Source organism: Camelina sativa, chromosome 3 (assembly GCF_030686135.1).
Source record: "Camelina sativa cultivar CO46 ecotype springtype chromosome 3, ASM3068613v1".
NCBI lineage: Eukaryota > Viridiplantae > Streptophyta > Magnoliopsida > Brassicales > Brassicaceae > Camelina > Camelina sativa.
The window spans coordinates 8,029,598-8,051,865 of record NC_141882.1 but is presented as its reverse complement, the minus strand read 5'-3'; the positions used below and the strand labels follow the sequence as shown (position 1 = coordinate 8,051,865).

Below are 22,268 nucleotides of genomic sequence, written 5' to 3'. Positions count from 1 at the left end.
AACTACAAACGTTTTCAGTAATATGTGTACTCCTTCTAAAACAATAATCGTGAAATGTATAGTTTTATTTTATCGCATGCAATGCAACACACCAAATAAAATAAAAACGCTTTCACCACTGAAAATATAAAGTAATCGAAAACGTCAATGGCTTAGGTTTATTTTGTATATGGTTTTCTATTAATAGGATTGTATAAAAAGGAACCACATGTGATACATGTCATTGTTTGGCTATCATCGTGACAAGAAAAATATCAAAAAGCCTATCTTATTCTCTTCATGAAAAAAAATAGGCTACTGGTGTATACGGATTTAGTATTATTTTATTTGTTTTTCGACTTACACAGAATTATTTATTGTATAAATAAAAAGAAAATAGAATTCGACAAAAAAAAATGAATTATTGGTATATAAATAAAGAATAAAGAAGAGTCGGAGAAAGGAGGGTAAAGAAATAGGAGAATAATAATGAATTAATTGAATGCCAAAATAAATAAAATACTAGTTAATTAAAAAAAAAAGGAATAAAAGGGAGGAAAATAATAATAATAAGAGAAAGTGAAGGTAACGATTTGTTTAAAGGAGAGTCTCTGCTACGTTTTAGGCTTTGAAGTGATACAGAAGGCATAGACATAAGACATATATTTTTTTCACCTTCAAACTTCAACTTCAACTTTCACCATCACCGTCACCGCCACTATCACACCATAACCCACCACACTCTTCTCCTCCTTTTCTTCTTCTCTCTCTTCTATCTAGAAACAGAGTTTTATTTTTTTTCTCTGTTTTATTTTTTTCAAATCTGTTTTGCTGATATTATTTATGATTCACTGACTACCTCTCTCGAATTTATTTTCACTGCTGCATTTTGGATTTTTTCCCGGTGAGTCTTTCTTTTTTCTTCTTTCTATACTCTTCTCTTCTTGGTCTCTCTTGTTCTGTTTTTTTTTTATCCTTCTTCTTTAGATTTCGTATGTTTAGTTCGCAATCGGAACTGTTTATACTCTGTTATGAGTTCATATGTATTAAAAAAAAAAAAAAAAGAGTTTAAATCGGTGCGTCGGTGACTTTTGAGAGATTTTGACTGCTGAGAAGAAAAAAAACGTCGGTGATTTGTGTTCTTGCGCGATTTCTCTCTTTCTGCTATTTGGTTTTTAGTTTTTTTTTTTTTTTTTTTTAATCCTGAGTTTACTGATTCGAGTAAATATGGCCTTTGTCGCCACCATTTTACTTGATTTTTCGAGTTTTGGATGTATTCGTTGTTTTCTTCTTCTTCTTCTCTTGTCCATTTTAACAAGTGTTCAAAGTTCATCGAAATCATCAGACTTTTTTTCTTCATCTACTCAATTGCGATGGTCGGTACTAGTGAGTAGTTGTCATAGCCTTGGATCTCTTTGGTTCTTTTCTTTCAACTTATTTATGAGTGTTAGATTGTTTCCTTTCTTGCATTAATGCTTTCTGAATTCTGATTTGACTTCAATATTCTTCTTCTGAAACTTCATAATTATTTTTCCTTAAAAATCCGAAAACTGTATAAAACAATTTTTGGGTTTTAATTTTATTGTTTTCTTTAATCTGATAATGTTGAATTGTTTGTGGATTATGAAGAGGAAGAAGAAGAAGAAGAAGATGGATCGTAAGAGTTGGCCATGGAAAAAGAAATCCTCTGAGAAAGCAGCTACTGTTACTGAGGTTCTTGATCAGGTACTTGAAAATTCTCTAGTCACTCTTTAATTTCTCAGATTTGCTTAATCATTCAATTCTGAGATTTAGAGTGTTTTTTGATTCATCAATAAATATTATAATAACAGGAAAATGGGAAGAAGCCAAACTACATCCAGATCTCATTTGATCAATACTCAAATCTGAATGGTTTGAAAGATGAAGTTAAAAACTATGAGGAAAAAGTTACAAAGCTTGAAGATCAGATCAAGGATTTGGATTTGAAGCTATCTACAGCTAATGCAGATATTACAGCTAAGGAGGTTTTAGTGAAACAACACTCCAAAGTTGCTGAAGAAGCTGTCACAGGTAATCAAGTAAAACACACACAAAAGGGCTCTGATATTTTTGCATGGTGTTTTTTCTTCTGGTCACATGTTTTTGTTGGTTTTTTGATGATTGATTTCAGGCTGGGAAAAAGCTGAAGCAGAAGCTTCTGCTTTGAAAACTCATCTCGAGACAGTTACACTCGCGAAGCTCACTGTGGAAGATCGAGCAGCGCATTTAGATGGAGCGTTAAAGGAGTGTATGAGGCAGATAAGGAGTTTAAAAGAAGAGAATGAACAGAAGCTGCATGATGTTATCTCTACTAAAACCAACCAAATGGACAATCTTAGAGCTGAGTTTGAGTCTAGGATTGGTGAATACGAGCAAGAACTGCTTCGTTGTGGTGCTGAGAATGATGCTCTCTCGAGATCATTGCAAGAGCGTTCAAACATGCTTATGAGGATAAGTGAAGAGAAATCCCAAGCAGAGTCAGAGATTGAGCATCTTAAGAACAATATAGAGTCTTGTGAAAGGGAGATAAACACTCTCAAGTATGAGAATCATGTGATTACCAAAGAGTTGGAGATACGAAACGAGGAAAAGAATATGAGCATGAGGTCTGCAGAAGCAGCAAACAAGCAGCATTTGGAAGGTGTCAAGAAAATTGCAAAGTTGGAAGCTGAGTGTCAAAGATTACGTACTCTGGTGAGAAAGAAACTTCCGGGTCCTGCAGCACTTGCACAAATGAAAATGGAGGTTGAGAGTTTAGGCAGAGACTATGGACAACAAGATCATCGACAAAGAAGGTCACCGGCCAGACCTTCTAGTCCTCTCATGTCTCCAATGTCACACATGTCTCAGGTTTCCGAATTCTCTCTTGACAATATGCAAAAGTTCCATAAAGAAAACGATTTGCTGACAGAGCGGTTACTTGCTATGGAAGAAGAGACAAAGATGCTGAAAGAAGCTTTGGCAAAGCGTAACAGCGAGCTCCAAGTGTCGAGGAACCTCTGTGCTAAGACATCAAACAGGCTTCAAGCCTTGGAAGCTCAAATGATGAGTAAAAGTCCAACCAAGCGCGGTTTTGAAATGCCTGCTGAGATCTTCTCTCGTCAAAATGCTAGTAACCCTCCTAGTATGGCTTCAATGTCTGAGGATGGGAACGAAGATGGTAGAAGCATTGCTGGCTCTTTGATGTCTGAATTCTCTCAATCCAACAAAAACAATGGGAAGATTAAGAAGACCGAGAGTGCTAACCAGTTGGAGCTTATGGATGATTTTCTTGAAATGGAAAAGCTAGCTTGTCTACCAAATGGCTCAAACGCAAATGGTTCAACGGATCACTCAAGTGCTGACTCTGATGCTGAGATTCAACCAGCTACACAACTGAAGAAAAGAATCTCCAATGTGCTTCAGTCTCTCCCCAAAGATGCTGCATTTGAGAAGATTTTGGCAGAGATACGATGTGCAGTTGAAGATGCAGGTGTTAAGCTACCTTCTAAATGTAATGGACCTAATGTAAACGGTCTTACAGAAGAAAAGGAGATAGCTATCTCAAATGAGACCACAGAGGAAAAAGTTAGCGTCTCAGAGGTAATAATAACTCAAGAACTGGCTGATGCTCTTTCTCAGATACTCCAGTTTGTTACCTATCTTTCAAAGGAAGCAACGGCGTGTTCTGAGAACACAACTTTCTCCCAAAAGGTTCAAGACTTCTCTGTCACATTCGACAGAGTCTTGGGCAAGGAGAAGACTTTGGTCGATTTCTTGTTCGATCTTTCACGAGTTTTAGTCGAAGCTAGTGAACTAAAGATCGATGTTTTGGGATATCACTCATCCACAGTGGAGATTCACAGTCCAGATTGCATCGATAAAGTCGCTTTACCTGAAAACAAAGCACTTCAGAAAGATCCATCAGGTGAACATTACCAGAATGGTGGTTGTTGTCAGAGCTCTGATTCCGAGATCCCAGATGATTGCAATGGAACCTCTGGATACGAACCTAAGCTTGCAGCTAGTAAGTTTACATTAGAAGAGTTTGAAGGATTGAGACTCGAGAAAGAAAAAGCAGAGACCAACCTTGCAAGCTGTGAAGCAGATCTTGAAGCAACTAAGACCAAACTACAAGAAACAGAGCAACTTCTCGCTGAAGTCAAATCAGAGTTGGATTCTGCTCAGAAGTCTAGTGGCATGGCCGAGACTCAGCTCAAATGCATGGTGGAATCTTATCGATCTCTTGAAACTAGATCATCCGAGCTGGAAATAGAGTTGACTTCTCTTAAAGGCAAAATCGAAAACTTAGAAGATGAGCTTCAAGACGAAAAAGAACATCACCAAGAAGCTTTAGCCAAATGCCAAGAACTCGAGGAGCAATTACAAAGGTAACATTATAACTCAACATTACTCTTGTCTTCGCCTTAAGCTCTCTCAAAATCTCTAACTTGTATTTCCTACAAAACTTTAGGAACAACCAAAATTGCCCGAATTGTTCAGTAACTGAAGCTGACCCTAAAAGCAAACAGGTAACTTTCTAAACACATACTCAGTTATAATCCAACAGGTTTTGAAATATATGATTCCTGATCACATTGAATGTTATTATACAGGACAATGAATTAGCGGCTGCTGCAGAGAAGCTAGCAGAGTGTCAAGAGACTATATTACTTCTGGGGAAGCAACTCAAATCCATGTGTCCTCAAACAGAACAGGTCGCTTCTTCCGCAAGCCAAGAACAAGCCCTAAATCCAGAAGAAGACGAATACGCAACTTCGACAAATCCTCAAGACAACAAATTGAGTTCGCCTTCAGAAAAGGAAACATCGCCAATGAAATCTCCGGTAGGGTCGAAACACAGACACACCAAGTCAAACTCATCATCGTCCTCATCAGGACTTACTCCTGAGAAACACTCTAGAGGATTCAGCAGGTTCTTCTCCACTAAAGCTAAGTAAAGAAAAAGAAAAGAAAAAAAAGAGTATAAATCTAACTATGTTGTATATCGTATCTATTGCTATAAAATATATATGGGTTTTTTTTTTTCATTTTACTATGAAGGAATGTTTTTAACTTAAGTTTTTTTTTCTTTCTGTACTGACAACAATTTGGTGTTGAATTTTACGGCGTGTCGCGTGTAAATGTCAATCTACCCATCTCCTTGCTTTGTGTTGTTAATCTGTGAAAAATATGTAACAAAAAAAGGGTTTCTTAAATTTACACTAATATGATTTTTTCCCATCTATCACGAAGTTTTCTTGTTCGGTAAACAAAAGAATCCGTTCCTACTACCGAAACCGACAATATCAGCTGATAGGGTTTGTAAATTAAAAAAAAAATCCCTTTTCTAAGAGGGTAAGAGAAATATCAATTTTGGACTAAGCCCACTCCACTTAATTCGTCCCATGGGCCGAAGCTAATGATCGCACCATTACTCGGAATTTGTTGTTATAAGACAAAGGAAAGTAAGTATTAATATTCTAAAACTTAAAAACTAAATGTATATTAGTTGCGACCTCTTTGAATAGCCTGTAAATGAAAGGTGAGTTTTGATTCAATTGGTTTTACTATTTCCACGACTGAATAGTCTGTATACGGTATACCAAACTACCAAAGAATAATAATAAGGCCGACATTTTCTAGTAAATATCTTTATATTTAAGTTTGAAGGCCGGCAAAAAAAAAAATCATCTAGAAAAAAATGTCTCAAGAGATGAACATTCCGACCCATTGATTAGGGTTAGTGCAAGTGTGCCAACAATCCTAATTGTGGAACTTAGCAATTAGAGATCATTTGCTGATAATCAATGTTTTAAGAGTCTAGCTACTACTTGATTTGCTAGGGTATTCACATGTTCATGTATTCCACACTTATAACCTTCGATTCTGAGCTATATATCACAATTGGAAACACTTCTTATATACCGTAGATAATAAGTCAATTACTTAGACTTTTCAGGATTCTTCTTTTCTTTTCAACTGTCTATAATTATGAATTTATGATGTCTAAAATGATCTATGAAGAATCCGCTAGTGCGGACGTTATTGTCAAATGTGTTTGTCCTAGAAATCAATGATTCTACACAATTATAACCTTCAATATATACAGTCCTAACTACATGTGCATGTTGATGATAATCAGATTCGCTCTTTTTCGAAAAGAAGCTACAAATTATTCGACCAAGTTTAATTAATCTGACATTCTAAAAAATTTCGCAGGAACCAAATTGGATCAAATCTTAATTAGGTTTTTCTGAAATTCAGACTAGTGTTTGTGTGTGTGTGTGTGTTTGTTACGTCATTGTCATTGAAGACAGCTAATATTAAGATTTGGGTTTTGTCTTACCATTAACCCTACCTATAAATAATCTGCGCTGTAAATTAAGATTTGTTCAATCAAAAATAGTAAAAAATCTGATTATGATATATTAATACACCATGTGGCTTTGATGAGTATCCTTGTCGCTTCTCTCTGTTTTGATCATCTTTTTTGGTTTTTCTCAGGTTTTGAGATCACGTAGATTTTGTTACATATCCATTAAATAACTTACCATATCATCTTTACTAATAAATATTATACGTTCACGAAGACAACGGCCAAGCCAATGAAAGAACTTCGATACATTATTCTATAGTTGACTTGCGTGTATTGACATAACACTTTCGCAGGCATCATCATGTACTCGGATTTGTCTACATCAACTCATTTTTAGGAAGTGGAAGCATTGCTTTCAACAAAAAGCAAGTATGTATACCTACAATATCAAGTTTTTGAATAAATAATTCGGCTAAACTTTAGAAGAATAGTTTACCTGATTACGGATGGAATAGTGTTTCAGCTAATGCACATTGAGTGGCTCTCCAGTGTTTAATCACTACTTATGGTCAATAGACATTCATTTATAATCGCTATAGACCGTCTTTTTCGGGTGAAAGTCCTTAGTTCTGAACCTGACTAATGATATACGTCGGCGTTATTATTTTGTTTTTCTGTCAAAAATCATTACAAACGTGGGAGACTTTTTCATCTTCATAAAATTTTCAAAAGATATTAGTAATACATGTTAGAATTATAATTGTGTCACCTTATCCATTTTAAAATCCGCATATAATACATATTGCCAAAAAAAATCAGAAATTCAAAATCAAAATTGTTGATTTGTCAACTTTTAACCAAAATATATAACAACTAAATGGGCTTAACAGAACATAAAATACAACAAAATGATAACTGGGTAAAATTTTTTTTTGTTTCTTTCTTTTTCTGAAAAATAAACGAGGTTTACATTAGGTGATTTAGAGTCAGTAAATCCTCTTCACACCACATAACTTTCTGACAGAATTGAAAATTCTTTTTGATAAATTTGTTATAAAAGTCAACCTCAATTATTGTACCTCATAGGCTCTCCTATTCTTTTGAAAATTACTTGTAAGGCACCTCTAGACTCTCGAGTTTCAATCAATATATATATATATATATATATATATATATATATTTTTTTTTTTTGTCAATCAATCAATATATATATATATATGTTCAAGATACGTTGAAAAAAAAAACAAAAAAAAAACGAGAGTTCTTCCTCGTTTAAGGAAACTCGACCGTCCGTTAAGTACCGTACGGCATTGCTAAATGTTACAATGTCGACGTTAAATCTGAGCCGTCAAAAACAAATACGTGGGTCATCATGTACCATTCTTGGATAGTATACGATCATAACTCCAAGATATATAAACGAAGTGTGGGTATCGAAGGGATCTACTTTTATAGTTTTTATCAGAGTCACGAAGTGTGGGTACCACTTGCATGTGCTCTCTCTCAGACATATTGATATGACATCTCCAGTGTAGTGTAGTATCCTTTTTTTGTCAATTTATTTGTTTTTTTGGAGATGACAAGAGTTTTGAAGTATACGATTTGTGTTTTTTGAAGATATTATTATCTTTAGAGATGAAAAGAGTTTCAAGTGAAAAACATTCATAGTTTATAGTCGGTGACGATATTATTGTAACCATATTAATTAGTAGTTAGACAAATAGTGACATATTTTTATGATTTGATTGTTCCCTGGAACTGGTAAATAATTGGGGCAACTCGTGGAACCGTTTAGAACTTTTATGCCAGACGTGCTACCAAGTGCCAACGCCAAAAAACAAAAAAAGTTAGTGGCAGTAACTAAATGCGTTCGAGTAGTCGAAAAGCGCATGAGAATTGGTGAATAATATAATCATATCTTCCTGCTTTTGCATGTGTGTGTGTTACGCACAGTGTTAAAATTCTTTGTCAATGTGAATGAGCATTTCAATGCTTTCTTAACTATTTTATTTATTAGTTCATCAACATTTTTAAGGTTCAACGGCTAAAAAACTGCCGATTCCAAAAGAAGGCATCCCTGGGATTACTTTCTTGGACGAGGTCGCACAGTAATGCTTTTAAAAAATCAAATATCAAAATGCAATTTACAATTCGTTTCATTTTCTTGAAATGTAATCTCCTCCCACACTATCAATTCTCCTCATCACCTCCAATTTTGTCAAGATATACATTCTTTTCTTTCTTTCTTTTTTTTTTTTAAGTTTTTTTTTATTACATCCAAGATATACGTTTTTTTTTTTTTTGTTAACAATTTGCTAATATACATTATATTAGTTGCTTTAAATGGGAAATATCATGCAAGAATATTTACATAGAAAATGGAGCAAAAAAAAATTATAATTAAGAAGAAAAATACCATTCACTGATATAATAATAGTCCCTCAATGGGTTCTACATATAATCACACCACCACAACGAGAAAAATTATCAGAGTATTGTTTTATTCCTCCCTACAAGTCTACGATAATAACTAAAAATGGTTTAATAGATCACTCTTAGAGGTATCTCTAGAGTTAGTCTCGTTCTAATTGAAACACTAACCCAATTGTACCCCAAAATCATCTAAAAGTTAAACATAGGCTAAAACAGATCGTCATTACCGAAATAAGATAATCATTAGCAAAATAAAAACCCTAAATATATGTTGATTGAAGCATAGAAATGATGAGAGATTTGAAAGCTACTTCCTCACAAGGGATAGTGAGACCCATGTTGTGATCGAAACCAAACTCTTCCTCAGCTTGTTGTAGAAGAAGTTGAAACTCGGCTCGGGTCAAAAACGAAATGGGTAAGACGTACCTGACCCGATTCCCTCCTACGTAGACAACGAAGTGACCTTTGGGAACATCCTGAGGAAGAGAGTCTCCATCATTTTCATTTTCTTCGTTATACTCACTGCTCTGTTTTTTCCCCAAACTCGCACACCTCTTCAAGATTTGCTTTATCATAGTCGTTTGTGTCAGCTTGCTCCGGTTTATTATCGGCATTCCCTCGGGAGTGAATTGGGGATTCTTTGGGAGGTTCTTTGTAATGTCCTTCTTGTGGGTGGCTATAGGAGTGAGGAGAGAGTGAAGACGGGTTCGTTGTGGTTTTGGGGGTATTTATGGATAGTTTCATTAAATATGTAGAGAGAGATGTATACAGTTTATAAATAAACTTTACCCAACTTTACAATATAGAAGTCTGTGAATATGGGTCTAACAGTCACTAGACACATCCTAGTATTGGACTGGGTCAGTTCTTTTGTTAAAGGTTTGGAAGAAAATAGAGTTTATTTTGGTGTTTTTTCACATATAACACCAATTAATTAGGTAAAGGGTTTATTATAGATATATAATAAAATGATTAGACCATTGTAACATCTCGATTCTCTATATAATAACATGTATGTTACGTATACAACTATTTTTTAACTAGTGGACATATATCCTTTAACAAAAAAACTATTGTACAAATATGCATTGTATACAAGAAGAGGTGATTTTGAGGCGTGGGGTAAAGTAAGATGTGTTTGTCTCGATATATGAAGTGTCTGTCTGCTACGGAATAGATATTTCTCGTACGTTTTTACAATTCGTTGTACGTTCAATTATACATGTATACATATATAGTTTTCTGTTGTTTTGTTTGATAATATTTGTTGTCGAAGTTAAATATTAATTTGGCTAAACAGTGAGATAAGATAGAACCTAGAAAGCGACTCTTGGTTCATCTGGTTTAGCTTGAAAAAGATAGTAAATATAAAATGTTATAAAACTTTGGTGAACTTTGGTGAATGCAAATTAATGGCACACATTAGTCGCACTAGAGGCTGTATCTAACTTTCAACTTGGATTCGAATTGTAAATTTTCTAACTAACTTTCGGATCACACAAGTAGCCCTAAATATGATTCAGCTGTCAACATATGTCCTTAAACTAAAGACACAATTTTTAATTTCAATATTTTGATGATAATTCAGTTTAGGTATACTAGTTACTTTGCATGTCAACAGCAGCACAATACTTCACTATAAGGAACAAAAATAACAAAATTAAAAAAGAATAACTAAAAATAGAAATGTGATATACTTAAATTTACAGTTTTGAATGTAACTAAGTACGCAAACGCGCTAATGCTTGCAAACAGTTGATAGAGCCAAGACGTCGTACTTGTTTTGCAATTCCAATTTCAACATCAATTTATAAGCATGAGAGCCTGAGACTAATCGATGATTAGAAACCAAAAAGGGCAGCATATCGATGAGATCGTGAAAAGGACAATATAATGCAAACGTCAAGGACTAAGGACAGTACCCTAACCAATTAAGGTTTTCTCAATTAATATTCCTGCCACTGCAATTATGTATGCACATGCACGTCCCAAAACCCATCCCATTTATTTTCTTTTTATTGTTTTGTTACTTTGGTTCTCAAATCCAAAATTAATAGTCGCCATATAAATTTTGAATTAGACAAAAAAGACAATGGCCAATAGACTATTATTCATGATTTTCTTTCTCTTTTTTTTTTTTAAAAAAAAGGAGTTCAATTGTTGTGTGTTCGTGTGGTTCATAGTATATAAAACTCATGGTTGCTCGTCTTCATCGCATAGATGCCAAAGGTAAGTTAAGATGCAGATAATTTTTGGATGTAATAGGAGCGTTGGTAGTGAGTTAGGATGGTTTATTAGTGGGCCTTTTTCTGCAGCCCAATATGAGTTGCGCGGCAAAAACATGGTTTATAAAAAACTTGTCAAGCGACAGAACAGATCTAGGTCAATTTATCCTAAATCTGACAAATACCAAAGCCGGCGATGGTGAAACGAGGTCGGAGCGGCCGCGTTGCAAATCGGAGATTCCAAAACCTAGTTCTAGAATCATCTGAGAAGGGATCAGCAGCAGAGGAAATCGTCGATGAGCTCCGTTCAAAGGACCGTGAATGGGCTCGATTGAGTCGTCATGTTCTCCTGCTTAACGTCAACCAAAACCTCCAAATCCAGGAACGTAGGTGGTAAAGACGAAGAAGAAATCAATGGAAGATGAAAATCACGGAAGAGAGCCGCAACAGCTTCACCATCAGGTTCCTCGTGGTCTGATGCCGTGGATGGAAATGTATAAGATGATAGTGGTAAGTCAACTCCACAGTTTGATTTGACAAATGATAATCTCAGGGCTTCGTATGATACACGGAAACAAATTATGGTTTCTGATGATGTTGAAATATTAGAGACGGAAAATAACAAAGGTAAAAAATTTAAGGATCTTGGTGGATTACAGGATATATTGCATGACCTAACGATGCGTGTAAAGATTCCTCTGCTTTTGCCTCAAATCTATGAACGTCTTCAAAGAAGCCAATCACTGGGATCTTACTTCATGGTTGTGGCAAGTCTACATTGGCTCGTGCCATTGCTAATGAAACTGGTCTTCCTTTTTACATGAAATCTGCTTCTGAGGTTGTTTCTGGTGTTGCGGGTGAATCTGAAGAGAATGTTAGAGAGCTCTTCTCTAAAGCGTATAGAAAGGCTCCTTCTGTTATCTTTATCGATGAGATTGACGCGATTGCGTCGAAGAGGGAGAATCATCAGAAAGGTATGGAGACTCGTGTTCTGACACAGTTGATGAGTTGCATGGATCGAGAGTATATGCTTCAAAAGGAGAGAGAGTCGGGTTTCGAAACTAGCGGCCATGTTATTGTTATTGCAGCTACTAATAGAGTTGACGCAGTTGATGAGTTGCATGGATCCAGCTATGAGAAGGGCACTACGGTTGGACAAGGAGATCTATCTCGGTGTGCCAAATGAGAAGGCAAGAGAAGAGATTCTTTCTTTGATAACACGGAACCGTCCTCTTGAACCAGGTTTTGATATGGCGATGGTTCCTCGTAAGACGTCAGGATTCGTCGGGGCAGATCTAGCACTTTTGGTAAAGGACGCTGCAAAAGTGGCAGCGGAGAGATTTGTGAATTCAAGAGCGTTAGAACTTTTAACTGATATTGATTCTTTGTTGAGTATGCAGCCATGTGCGTTTCCAGCAGAAGAGATGGAGAAACTCTTCTACACTACCTCGGATTTTGAGGAAGCACTGAAAAATGTTAAACCTGTAATAATATTTATATACGGTGTGGCGTATGTGTTTTTCGGTTTAATAATAAAGTTCAAGTTCATATTAACATTTATCAATTCTAATATATAAGACGACACCGTGATGGATTGGTTTCGGTTAATGATTAGAATTGGGTGTATTAATAACCCTCCTTCCTTACCAATATATATAGTTAATATCTTTCTATGTTATTCGTATATATGATAATGTGTAATTAATCTGCAGTATTATATTAATTACATGAAAGGTCATTATACATAAATGGCTGTTAAAGTACGTGATGGTTACGTGAATGGTCACGTGGGTTCACTAGTGACTTTTGGTCACATATATAAGAAGTGAACGAACATCATGTTAGTGATATCGTAACAAAAACAACAGTAACAGAAACATAGAAAGAGAGATAAGTGTGGATTCCTTGTCCATCAAAGGAATTATAAGAGAGAAAGGTCAAAGGAAGGAAAAGATCAGTTTGAAGACTTGGGTCTTTCATCAAGCATAATCAAGCAATGAATCAAGGTTAATGTTTCTTCTTTTCTAAGAAAGTGTTTTGGTTGAATTAAACATAAGTCTAGATGATCATGAGTTCTGTTTAGATTTCATGAATATAGAAATTTAAATTTATATTTGGTATTAGAGCAAACTAGATTTGTTTAATTCACCGTTAGTCAAACGTACATCATTTGTTTGATGGAGTGTTTAAGTTTTCATGTATTCTGGTACTCTGTTTTGCATTCATAAACGTTCGAGTGCTTAACGTACGGAATAAATGAATTTCTTATTGTCGGTTACTGCATATGTGTGAAAAGTCACGATTAGAGTTTATTAAATATATATGCAGTATTCGATACAAGGCTTATAGAATATGGAATATGAGTCATCTGGGATTGTTTGAATTGATAAATAATTGTTAAATTCTTCCAATAGTGAATTGTAGTTGATGTTACACATAATTAGACTAATTAGATTAGTCGTACGGGTGGGCATGAATTATGTTGTGCATGATTAGAATCTGGGTCTCTATTGATAATTATGCATACGGTCTTTGCATCAATTATATTCTTTGATCTGTGGAGGTGTTAAATGGTAACCGATGATTTCTTTCATTATGTCGAAAGAAAACCACCATTAGCGCTACCGTAAACTCCTGATCAATAATTATTACGTAATTATTGTTTAATCTACTTCCGCTGCAAAAACTTTATAAGTTTAGGTTTATAATCGGGGAATTGTGTTATGCAGTGTTCGAAAAAGCTCTCTAGGCGTCCGCTTTCGCCCCGTCTAGGCGCTATGCGCTATAGCAACGCCTAGACGACCACTTTGACCGCCTTAAATTATAGTATTATCATTTTAATGTATTTTTAAAATTTTAATTGCACAAATTTAAAATTTATAAGGTTTATTTCTATAAACATAATTATAAATGTTTAATATGTTAATTAAAATGAATTAAAATAATATTTTATCTATTGTTTTGTTTTTGATTTAATATTTTTATTATTCTTATACATATTTTGTATAATTATGTATATAATATCATATATATATTAATTTATAGCGTAAACGCCCAAACCGCCTAAAATTGCCTAGATTCCGATTAGGCGTTCTAAGCGCTAGGCGCTGGATCAACGCCTAGTTAACGCCTAGCGCTTTCTTGAACATTGGTGTTATGTAATGTTAACACAATATAAAATAATTTATAACCCATTAATAATTAAAAACATTTAATGTTTATATTGTATATAACTTGTTAGTCATCAAAGTGGCCTTGTTATATTACATATAGATATTATTATTATTATTTTTAAAATTCATTAATTGATCATGATTAAAGAGATTGTAAAAAATAACATAAAAGTTTTGATTGATCAATTATTTTGTTATCTATATTCTTGGAGATCACGCAAAAGTGAATCATTGAATATAGTTAAAAATATGAAAAGAATTATCTCTTTCAATATAGTCTATAATATGTATACCTAAAGGTGACAAATTTATTTGATTGATATGTGATTTGATTAATTATAAAATTATAAATTTAGCATCATTAAAAGGGCTTGTGCTTAAATATTGTCCAAAGGTTATTTAAATTCATGCATTAAATTGAAGTTAGGCCTTAAAAGTTTGTATAAGTGTCAAAGCACCAATAGGTAAGCATGTTTACATGTTTGCAGCTTCTTCAAACTTGTATGAATCTGCTAACTCTGTCGTAAAGTTCAATGGATTGAATTACGGTAAATGGTCTGACCATATCCGGTCTGCATTGGGTGTTATGGCTTTGGATTCTGCAATACTAACGGATGAGGAACTTCCGGCCATAACAGGAGATAGCTCCGAAACTGAAAAATCTCGTTATGAGATTTGGGAAAGATCTAACAGGCTGAGTTTAAACCTCATGAGCATGACGATGGCAGAAAGTGTTAAGCCATTTATGCCTAAGACAGAGAAAGCAAAGGAATTCATACAGAAAATTAAGGAGTGTTCACAATCTGATTTGACTGACAAGTTGATTGTAGGAAGTCTTATGAATAAGCTTACTACGAAAAAGTTTGACTGGTCTCAACCAATTCATGATCATGTGCCCCACATGTCTAACTTGGCAGCAAGGTTGTCAACCTTGGGAATGAAAGTTCATGAGAATTTCTTGGTCCAATTCATTATGAACTCTCTACCTTTTGAGTTTAGCCAGTTCCAAGTGAATTACAACACAATTAAAGATAAATGGGACTTTAAGGAGTTAAAGGCCATGTTGGTTCAAGAGGAAGGGAGAATTAAGAAAATGAAGGATCATGTTGTCAATCTTGTGGGCTATGGAAATGCTAGCAGCAATAAAGGAAAACCAAGTAGGAAGGACAAGATGAAGGATAAAGCTTTCATGAAAGGACCTGAAAGTCAAATCCAGAAGGAAAGGAAGTGTTTCTTTTGCAAAAAAATGGGGCACTTCAAGAAGGACTGTCCGAAAAGAAAGGTACGCAACATGTTTATGTTGTCTCTGAATTGAACCTTGTCGAAGTGCCTAAAAATACTTGGTGGTTAGATATTGGTGCTACTACTCATGTGTCTCATATTAAACAAGGATTCAGTTCGATTCAACCCATAAGAGGACCTGAACAATTCTTGTTCATGGGAAATAGAATGAAGGCACGAATTGAAGGCATTGGGACTTATAAGTTGATCTTGGACACTGGATGTCATGTAGATCTTGAAGGGTGTCTCTATGTACCTGAGTGTGCTAGAAATCTTGTTTCCGTTAGTAGGTTGGACAAGTTAGGTTTTGTTTTTAAGATTGAACACGGTGTTTTCTCATTGTACCGAAATGATTACCTTAATGGAAGTGGTACTTTGTTTGATTCACTTTATCATTTCAATCTTGATATAAAGTTTTCTGAATCGTTGTTTAATATTGAAAGTCAAGGCATTAAGCGTAGTGCATCTGATGAAAGTTCAGCTTTCTTGTGGCATCAAAGACTAGGTCACATTTCCAAAGAAAGAATTATGAGGTTGGTAAAGAATGAAATTCTTCCTCACTTGGATTTTAGTGATCTAGATGTGTGTGTAGACTGCATGAAAAGAAAACAGACTAAACATATTACAAAGAAACCAGCCACAAGAAGTACTCAAGTTCTTGAGTTAATTCACACCGATATATGTGGTCCGTTTGATGCTCCATCTTGGAGCGGTGAAAAATACTTTATCACCTTTATTGATGATTACTCAAGTTATGGTTATATTTATCTTCTGCATGAAAAATCTCAGTATGTGAATATCCTAGATATATTCATTAATGAGGTGGAAAGACAATTAGATAAAAAAAGTAAAGTAATGAGATCTGATAGAGGTGGTGAGTTTTATGGAAAATTCACAGAAAATGGACAATTTCCTGGTCCATTTGCAAAGCTACTTGAGAGTAGAGGCATTTGTGCACAGTACACAATGCCTGGTACTCCTCAGCAGAATGGTGTAGCTGAGAGGCGGAATCGTACTTTAATGGAAATGGTTAGGAGCATGATAAGTAATAGTTCTTTACCCTATCATTGTGGACATATGCATTAAAGACTGCAACGTATGTCTTAAACCGGGTTCCTAGTAAGTCAGTTCCTAAGACTCCTTTTGAACTGTGGACGGGAAGGAAACCAAGCTTAAGACATTTACGTGTTTGGGGATGTCCAGCAGAAGTAAAGCCATATAATCCACATGAAAAGAAACTTGATTCGAGGACTGTCAGTGGCTTCTTTATTGGCTATCCGGAAAAATCAAAGGGGTATGTATTTTACTGTCCTACGCATAATACGAGAATAGTTGAAACGGGAAATGCTAGGTTCATTGAAAATGGTCAAACTAGTGGGAGTGGTGAACCAAGAAAGGTGGACATTCAAGAATTTCATGTTGAAGTTTCTTCACCTGTTGTCATACCTAAGGTTGTTGTTCCTATTGTTTCAGTAGTGTCAAATGAGGCAATAGAACAACATGATAATGTGCCAATCCCAATAGATGAAGAGACAATTAATGAACCTGTCGCTATTCATGAAGAAAATAGTGTACCACAAGAACCATTAAGACGATCTGGAAGGAACCGTAGATCTGCCATTTCAAATGACTATGTGGTTTATGCTGTTGAAAGTGAATGTGACTTAAGCATTGACGAAGACCCGAATACATTCCGAAAAGCCATGGAAAGTGATAATTCTGAAAAATGGTCTATTGCCGCGAAAGAAGAAATAAAATCTATGGGTGATAATAATGTCTGGGACTTAGTAGAGTTGCCAAACGGTTTCAAAACCGTTGGTTCTAAATGGGTCTTTAAGACTAAACGCGACTCGAAAGGTAACATTGAAAGATACAAGGCTTGCCTTGTTGCCAAAGGTTTCACCCAAAAAGATGGCATTGACTATAAAGAGATCTTCTCTCCAGTTTCAAAGAAGGATTCTCTTTGAATTGTTTTGGCTTTGGTGGCTCATTATGATCTGGAGCTTCACCAAATGGATGTGAAAACCGCTTTTTTGAATGGAGAGCTTGAGGAAGAAGTATATATGGATCAACCTGAAGGGTTTGTGGCCACAGGAATTGAACATCTGGTGTGTAAGCTGAAAAATTCAATATATGGACTTAAACAAGCTTCCAGACAATGGTATTTGAAATTTAATGATACCATTACGTCATATGGGTTTGTAGAGGTTATTGTTGACCGATGCATCTGCATAAAGATCAGTGAGAGCAAGTTTGTAATTTTAGTCTTATATGTTGATGATATTTTGCTTGCTGCGAATGATATGGGTATGATACATGATATAAAGAAATATCTATCTAAGAACTTTGAAATGAAAGATATGGGTGAGGCATCTTATGTGATCGGAATATAAATAATTCGAGATAGATCACAAGGATTGTTAGGTTTGTCTCAGAAAGGATATATCAATAAGGTCTTAGAGAGATATAGAATGAGTGAATGCTCTGCTGGTAAAATTCCAATTCAGAAAAGAGACAAGTTCAGTAAAATGCAATGTCCAAGAAATGAATTGGAACGTAAAGAAATGGAAATAATTCCTTATGCATTAGTGGTTGGGAGCTTGAACTATGTTCAGACATGTACTCGACCAGATATCAGTTTTGCTATTGGTATATTGGGCCGATATCAAAGTAATCCCGGAATAGACCACTGGAAGGCTGCAAAGAAGGTTCTCAGGTACTTACAAGGCTCCAAAGAGTTCATGCTTACATACAGGAGATCTGATGACCTTGAGGTCATTGGATATTCAGATTCAGACTATGCCGGATGCGTTGATAGTAGGAAATCGACGTTTGGATATTTGTTCTTGTTAGCTGGAGGAGCAATATCGTGGAAAAGTGGAAAGCAGTCTGTCATTGCTTCTTCCACTATGGAGGCCGAATTTGTGGCATGCTTTGAGGTCACAATTCATTCATTGTGGCTGCGGAACTTTATCTCAGGACTTCGGATTGTCGACAACATAGAGAAGCCGCTGAGAATTTACTGTGATAATTCCACAGCTGTCTTCTTTTCAAAGAATGACAAGTACTCAAAAGGTGCTAAACACATGGAGATAAAATACTTATCTATCAAAGAAGAAGTGCGGAAACGTAGAGTGTCTTTTGAGCATATAAGGACGGATATGATGGTTGCAGATCCGCTAACTAAGGGATTACTACCCAATGTGTTCATTGGCCATGTAGAGCGTATGGGTGGTATAGATAAGACCTTGCTGTTTTGATTATAGGATGCTTATTATGTATGAGACACTATGAATTCACTCAAAGTTATGTTTCTGTCTTTATTAAACATGTTATCATTAAAGTATGTGTACACATTTATGGTTTATAGATAACATGAGTATTTTGAGAATTAAGGTTCTTCTCACTATAAAAGAATAATATAAAATTGGAATTGATTTGTGATACATGGAAGGGAGCATGTCGTTAATGACGTGTGACCGCTATGATTCGATCAGTTTGATTTTATTTAAGTCATTCAAGGTTAAGAGAGCTTGATATTAAAGTGCGCATTAAAGTTATTAAACTATTAAGTTGACACAACGGCCAAGTGGGAGAATGTAAGAATATTTATATTCTGTGTGGCCTATGTGTTTTTCGGTTTAATAATAAAGTTCAAGTTCATATTAACGTTTATGAATTCTAATATATAAGACGACACCGTGATGGATTGGTTTCGGTTAGTAATTAGAATTGGGTGTATTAATAACCATCCTTCCTTACCAATATATATAGTTAATATCTTTCTATGTTATTCGTATATATGATAATGTGTAATTAATTTGCAGTATTATATTAATTACATGAAAGGTCATTATACATAAATGACTGTTAAAGTACGTGATGGTTACGTGAATAGTCACGTGGGTTCACTAGTGACTTTTGGTCACATATATAAGAAGTGAGCGAACATCATCTTTGTGATATCGTAACAAAAACAACAGTAAGAGAAACATAGAAAGAGAGAAAAGTGTGGATTCCTTGTCCATCAAAGGAATCATAAGAGAGAAAGGTCAAAGGAAGGAGAAGATCAGTTTGAAGATTTGGATCCTTCATCAAGCATAATCAAGCAATGGATCAAGGTTAGTGTTTCTTCTTTTCTAAGAAAGTGTTTTGGTTGAATTAAACATAAGTCTAGATGATCTTTGGGATGTTTAGATTTCATGAATATAGAAATCTAAATTTATAAAACCTTCGTCAACAAGAGAAGGGTTCTCTATTATACCTAGTGTAACATGGGAAGATGTAGGCGGTCTTGATCATATAAGAAAAGAGTTTTATCGCCATATAATCAAACCGTTGAAACATCCAGAAGAGTGCGAGGGATTTGAGTTCTGTTCAGAGACTGGTTTTACGCTATATGGACCACCTGGTTGTGGTAAAACACTAGTTGCCGAAGCTGTGGGTGGCTAACGAAGCAGGAGTTAATTATATTCACATCAAGGGTCCGGAGCTTCTGAGCAAATACGTTGGAGAGACTGAGAAAGAGATTAGGGAGCTGTTTAACCGCGCAAGGGGTTGTTCGCCATGCCTTATCTTCTTAGACGAGTTTGATGCATTGACAACAAAACGTGGATCATGAGAAGGTGCTTGGGTTGCTGGACGGCCACTGAATCAGTTGCTCGCTGAAATGAGTAAAATGTTGCTTCATAAGATCATAGCATAACATAAAAGAGCTAGTGAATGCAAATTTTTATTGATTTCTAAAATGATGTTCCTTTCATCTTTTCGAATTTAAGACAAGTGATTTACAGAAACCCATCTAAACCAACATCAGAAGACATGGAAAAAAAAAATTGTCAAACACAGTTCTTCAAAGAATCACCAGCACCCTGAAAGAAGAAGGAAGAAAGCACAAAATCCGCAATAAAGATTCCAACAAGGGACATGACAACTGCAGAAGTTGTAGATTCACCAACACCTTTAGCACCTCCCGTAGTGGTTACTCCCCAAGAACAACTAATCACCGATATGATAGCTCCAAAGACCTGAGATTTAATCATGGCACTCACAATATCCCATGGTTTAAGTGCTCTGTGAGCAGAGTCCATGATTATGTTAATACTGATCCCGTAAACCGCATCAGAGAGTAGAGCGCTCGAAGCCATACCGACAGTGAAACACATGAGTGTCAGAAACGGTAAAGCCAGACACGAGGCGATGACTCTTGGTGTGATTAGATAATCAATTGGGTCTGCTCCTAAAACCCTGAGTGTATCAGTTTGCTCTGAGACTTGCATTGTCCCTAGTTCTGCTGCAAACGCGCTTCCCATTCTTCCAGCAACAACGATCGATGTGATGACTGGACTTAGCTCTCTAGAGAAGGCTAAAGCCAAGACGCCTCCAATGGATCTGTTTAAACCTAGTCTAGTGAATTCTCTAACGAACTGGATCGTGAAAGCCATACCAACAAACGTAGAAGTGAGAAGACAAACTCCAAGAGATTTGGGTCCTGTTCTCTCCAGCTGTTGAAGAGTGTTCCTCCAGTGAATCTTACCCTTAAGAATCCGGAGAACGACTTGTCCTGCAATGATAGGGACTGATAAGCCTCTCCAAATGTACTTAGAAGGTGACCATTTGCTGAACGGAAGCTCAGCTCCCGGACTCTGTGCACTGTTTTCAGTGGATGCTTCTTCTTCTTCTTCTTCTACTTGTTCCAACATAGACATGGATGGGTGACCGTCATTAGCATTCAAGTTCACATATAATCTTCTTTGCCGTGTTAGATTCGAATCCCAAAAGACTGAGTTTTTCTGATGAATCCAAGTTGACAAGGCTGCTTAGGGAGCTTATTAATCCCAATGCATGATGCATCAATCCTTGGAAGGATTCTGCCAAAGTTATTAATTCAAGAATTCAATATAACATTTCAAGAATCAAATCAAACAAATGAAGTAAATGAGAAAGCTACCTATGAGGGAAACAAAACGATTGATGGATACAACAAGTCTGCATCATTGTCGTTGCCTTCTTCTTCACTGATTCAGTTCCACCTCTAAATTAAAATACGAAAAGGAGTAATTTAGGCAGCATCGATGCAAAACCCAGAATTCGATTCAATAAGTATGGATTTGGGTAACGTAACGGAGATCCAAATCGAAGCAACGATTCCAATTAGGTTCCAACTTTTTCTAGAGTAACTACCACTTCAATAAACAAAACAAAATAGCATAATATGAATAAAATAGATTGAATCCAAAAACTTACAATTAGAAACGAAACCAAGCTAGGATGATCAAAGAAGCTTGCCCGAGAGGATTCATCGAGAGAGAAAGTAACAACAACACAGTGCCAACACAGAACACACAACTACTTTACCCAGTTTGCGAAGAGGATGTCGTGGGTTTAACTCGCAATCTTTTTCTCCCCCAAAAATAAAAAATAAAAATATGCAAATGGAGAAAAACTTAACGGGCCGTAAAGCCCAGTATAGCTTGCAATTAAAACATGGGCCTAAAATATTTAAGTCTGGTCCACTTGTACGCTACGTATTGACAAACTACCTGATTTAAATATTGTACGCGATGCATTTTTTTGATATATCTGAAATTCTGAATATAAATATATTAAAATTAAACTCGATTTTATTACACAAACTGAATCAGATGCGAGAGCGAGATGCTAGTTCCGTTCTAATGTAATCTTAAAACTTTCCTCACACGAGTTTTTTTTTCTCTTCTACGTACTGTTGTATAAGTTTACAAAACTATTATATGAAACTCTTTAAATATGAATAATCAATATCATGCCTAAACTTTCATGTCCATATATATTTTTTACATTTTTATTTTTATTTTTTAATGTGAAAAGAGAAATGGT

General features: G+C 35.5%; 2 protein-coding genes and 2 pseudogenes across 7 annotated transcripts; 2 read left to right on the top strand and 2 right to left on the bottom strand.

The window, feature by feature from the left end:
* Positions 1 to 437: 437 nt before the first annotated feature.
* LOC104776098 (filament-like plant protein 4) lies at positions 438 to 5,124 on the top strand. Of its 5 annotated transcripts, none has more exons than XM_087508682.1 (6): positions 438 to 883; positions 1,609 to 1,704; positions 1,812 to 2,031; positions 2,132 to 4,370; positions 4,454 to 4,511; positions 4,596 to 5,124. In XM_087508682.1, exons 2-6 carry the CDS (start codon positions 1,630 to 1,632, stop codon positions 4,938 to 4,940), a joined length of 2,937 nt encoding a protein of 978 aa, XP_087364808.1. In that variant the 5' UTR covers positions 438 to 883; positions 1,609 to 1,629; the 3' UTR covers positions 4,941 to 5,124. The 5 variants fall into 5 exon arrangements, with proteins under 5 accessions (XP_087364808.1, XP_087364809.1, XP_087364806.1 ...); XM_087508683.1 differs by having other exon boundaries at positions 613 to 1,104; XM_087508680.1 differs by having other exon boundaries at positions 621 to 1,365.
* A 3,553-nt stretch (positions 5,125 to 8,677) lies between these two features.
* LOC104776097 (protein SMALL AUXIN UP-REGULATED RNA 54 pseudogene) lies at positions 8,678 to 9,453 on the bottom strand (annotated as a pseudogene). Its single transcript, XR_015595364.1, has one exon. The product of XR_015595364.1 is annotated as a protein SMALL AUXIN UP-REGULATED RNA 54 pseudogene (transcript).
* A 1,699-nt stretch (positions 9,454 to 11,152) lies between these two features.
* LOC104778790 (cell division control protein 48 homolog C pseudogene) lies at positions 11,153 to 20,115 on the top strand (annotated as a pseudogene).
* Positions 20,116 to 20,126: 11 nt separating this feature from the next.
* On the bottom strand, positions 20,127 to 21,821 carry LOC104776096 (protein TRIGALACTOSYLDIACYLGLYCEROL 1, chloroplastic). The gene is made up of 3 exons (XM_010500101.3): positions 21,657 to 21,821; positions 21,361 to 21,444; positions 20,127 to 21,280 (listed from the first exon to the last, which is right to left on the bottom strand). The coding sequence occupies exon 3, from the start codon at positions 21,116 to 21,118 to the stop codon at positions 20,249 to 20,251; it is 870 nt and encodes a 289-aa protein (XP_010498403.2). The 5' UTR covers positions 21,119 to 21,280; positions 21,361 to 21,444; positions 21,657 to 21,821; the 3' UTR covers positions 20,127 to 20,248.
* Positions 21,822 to 22,268: the final 447 nt, after the last annotated feature.

Excerpts from the sequence above, each read along its gene's own strand:
- LOC104776098 (XM_087508679.1), top strand. The coding sequence starts at position 1,207 with ATGGCCTTTGTCGCCACCATTTTACTTGATTTTTCGAGTTTTGGATGT. Across the intron at positions 2,032-2,131 it reads TGCTGAAGAAGCTGTCACAG|GCTGGGAAAAAGCTGAAGCA; the intron begins GTAATCAAGTAA and ends GATTGATTTCAG. Across the intron at positions 4,512-4,595 it reads CTGACCCTAAAAGCAAACAG|GACAATGAATTAGCGGCTGC; the intron begins GTAACTTTCTAA and ends GTTATTATACAG.
- LOC104776096 (XM_010500101.3), bottom strand. The coding sequence starts at position 21,118 with ATGTCTATGTTGGAACAAGTAGAAGAAGAAGAAGAAGAAGCATCCACT.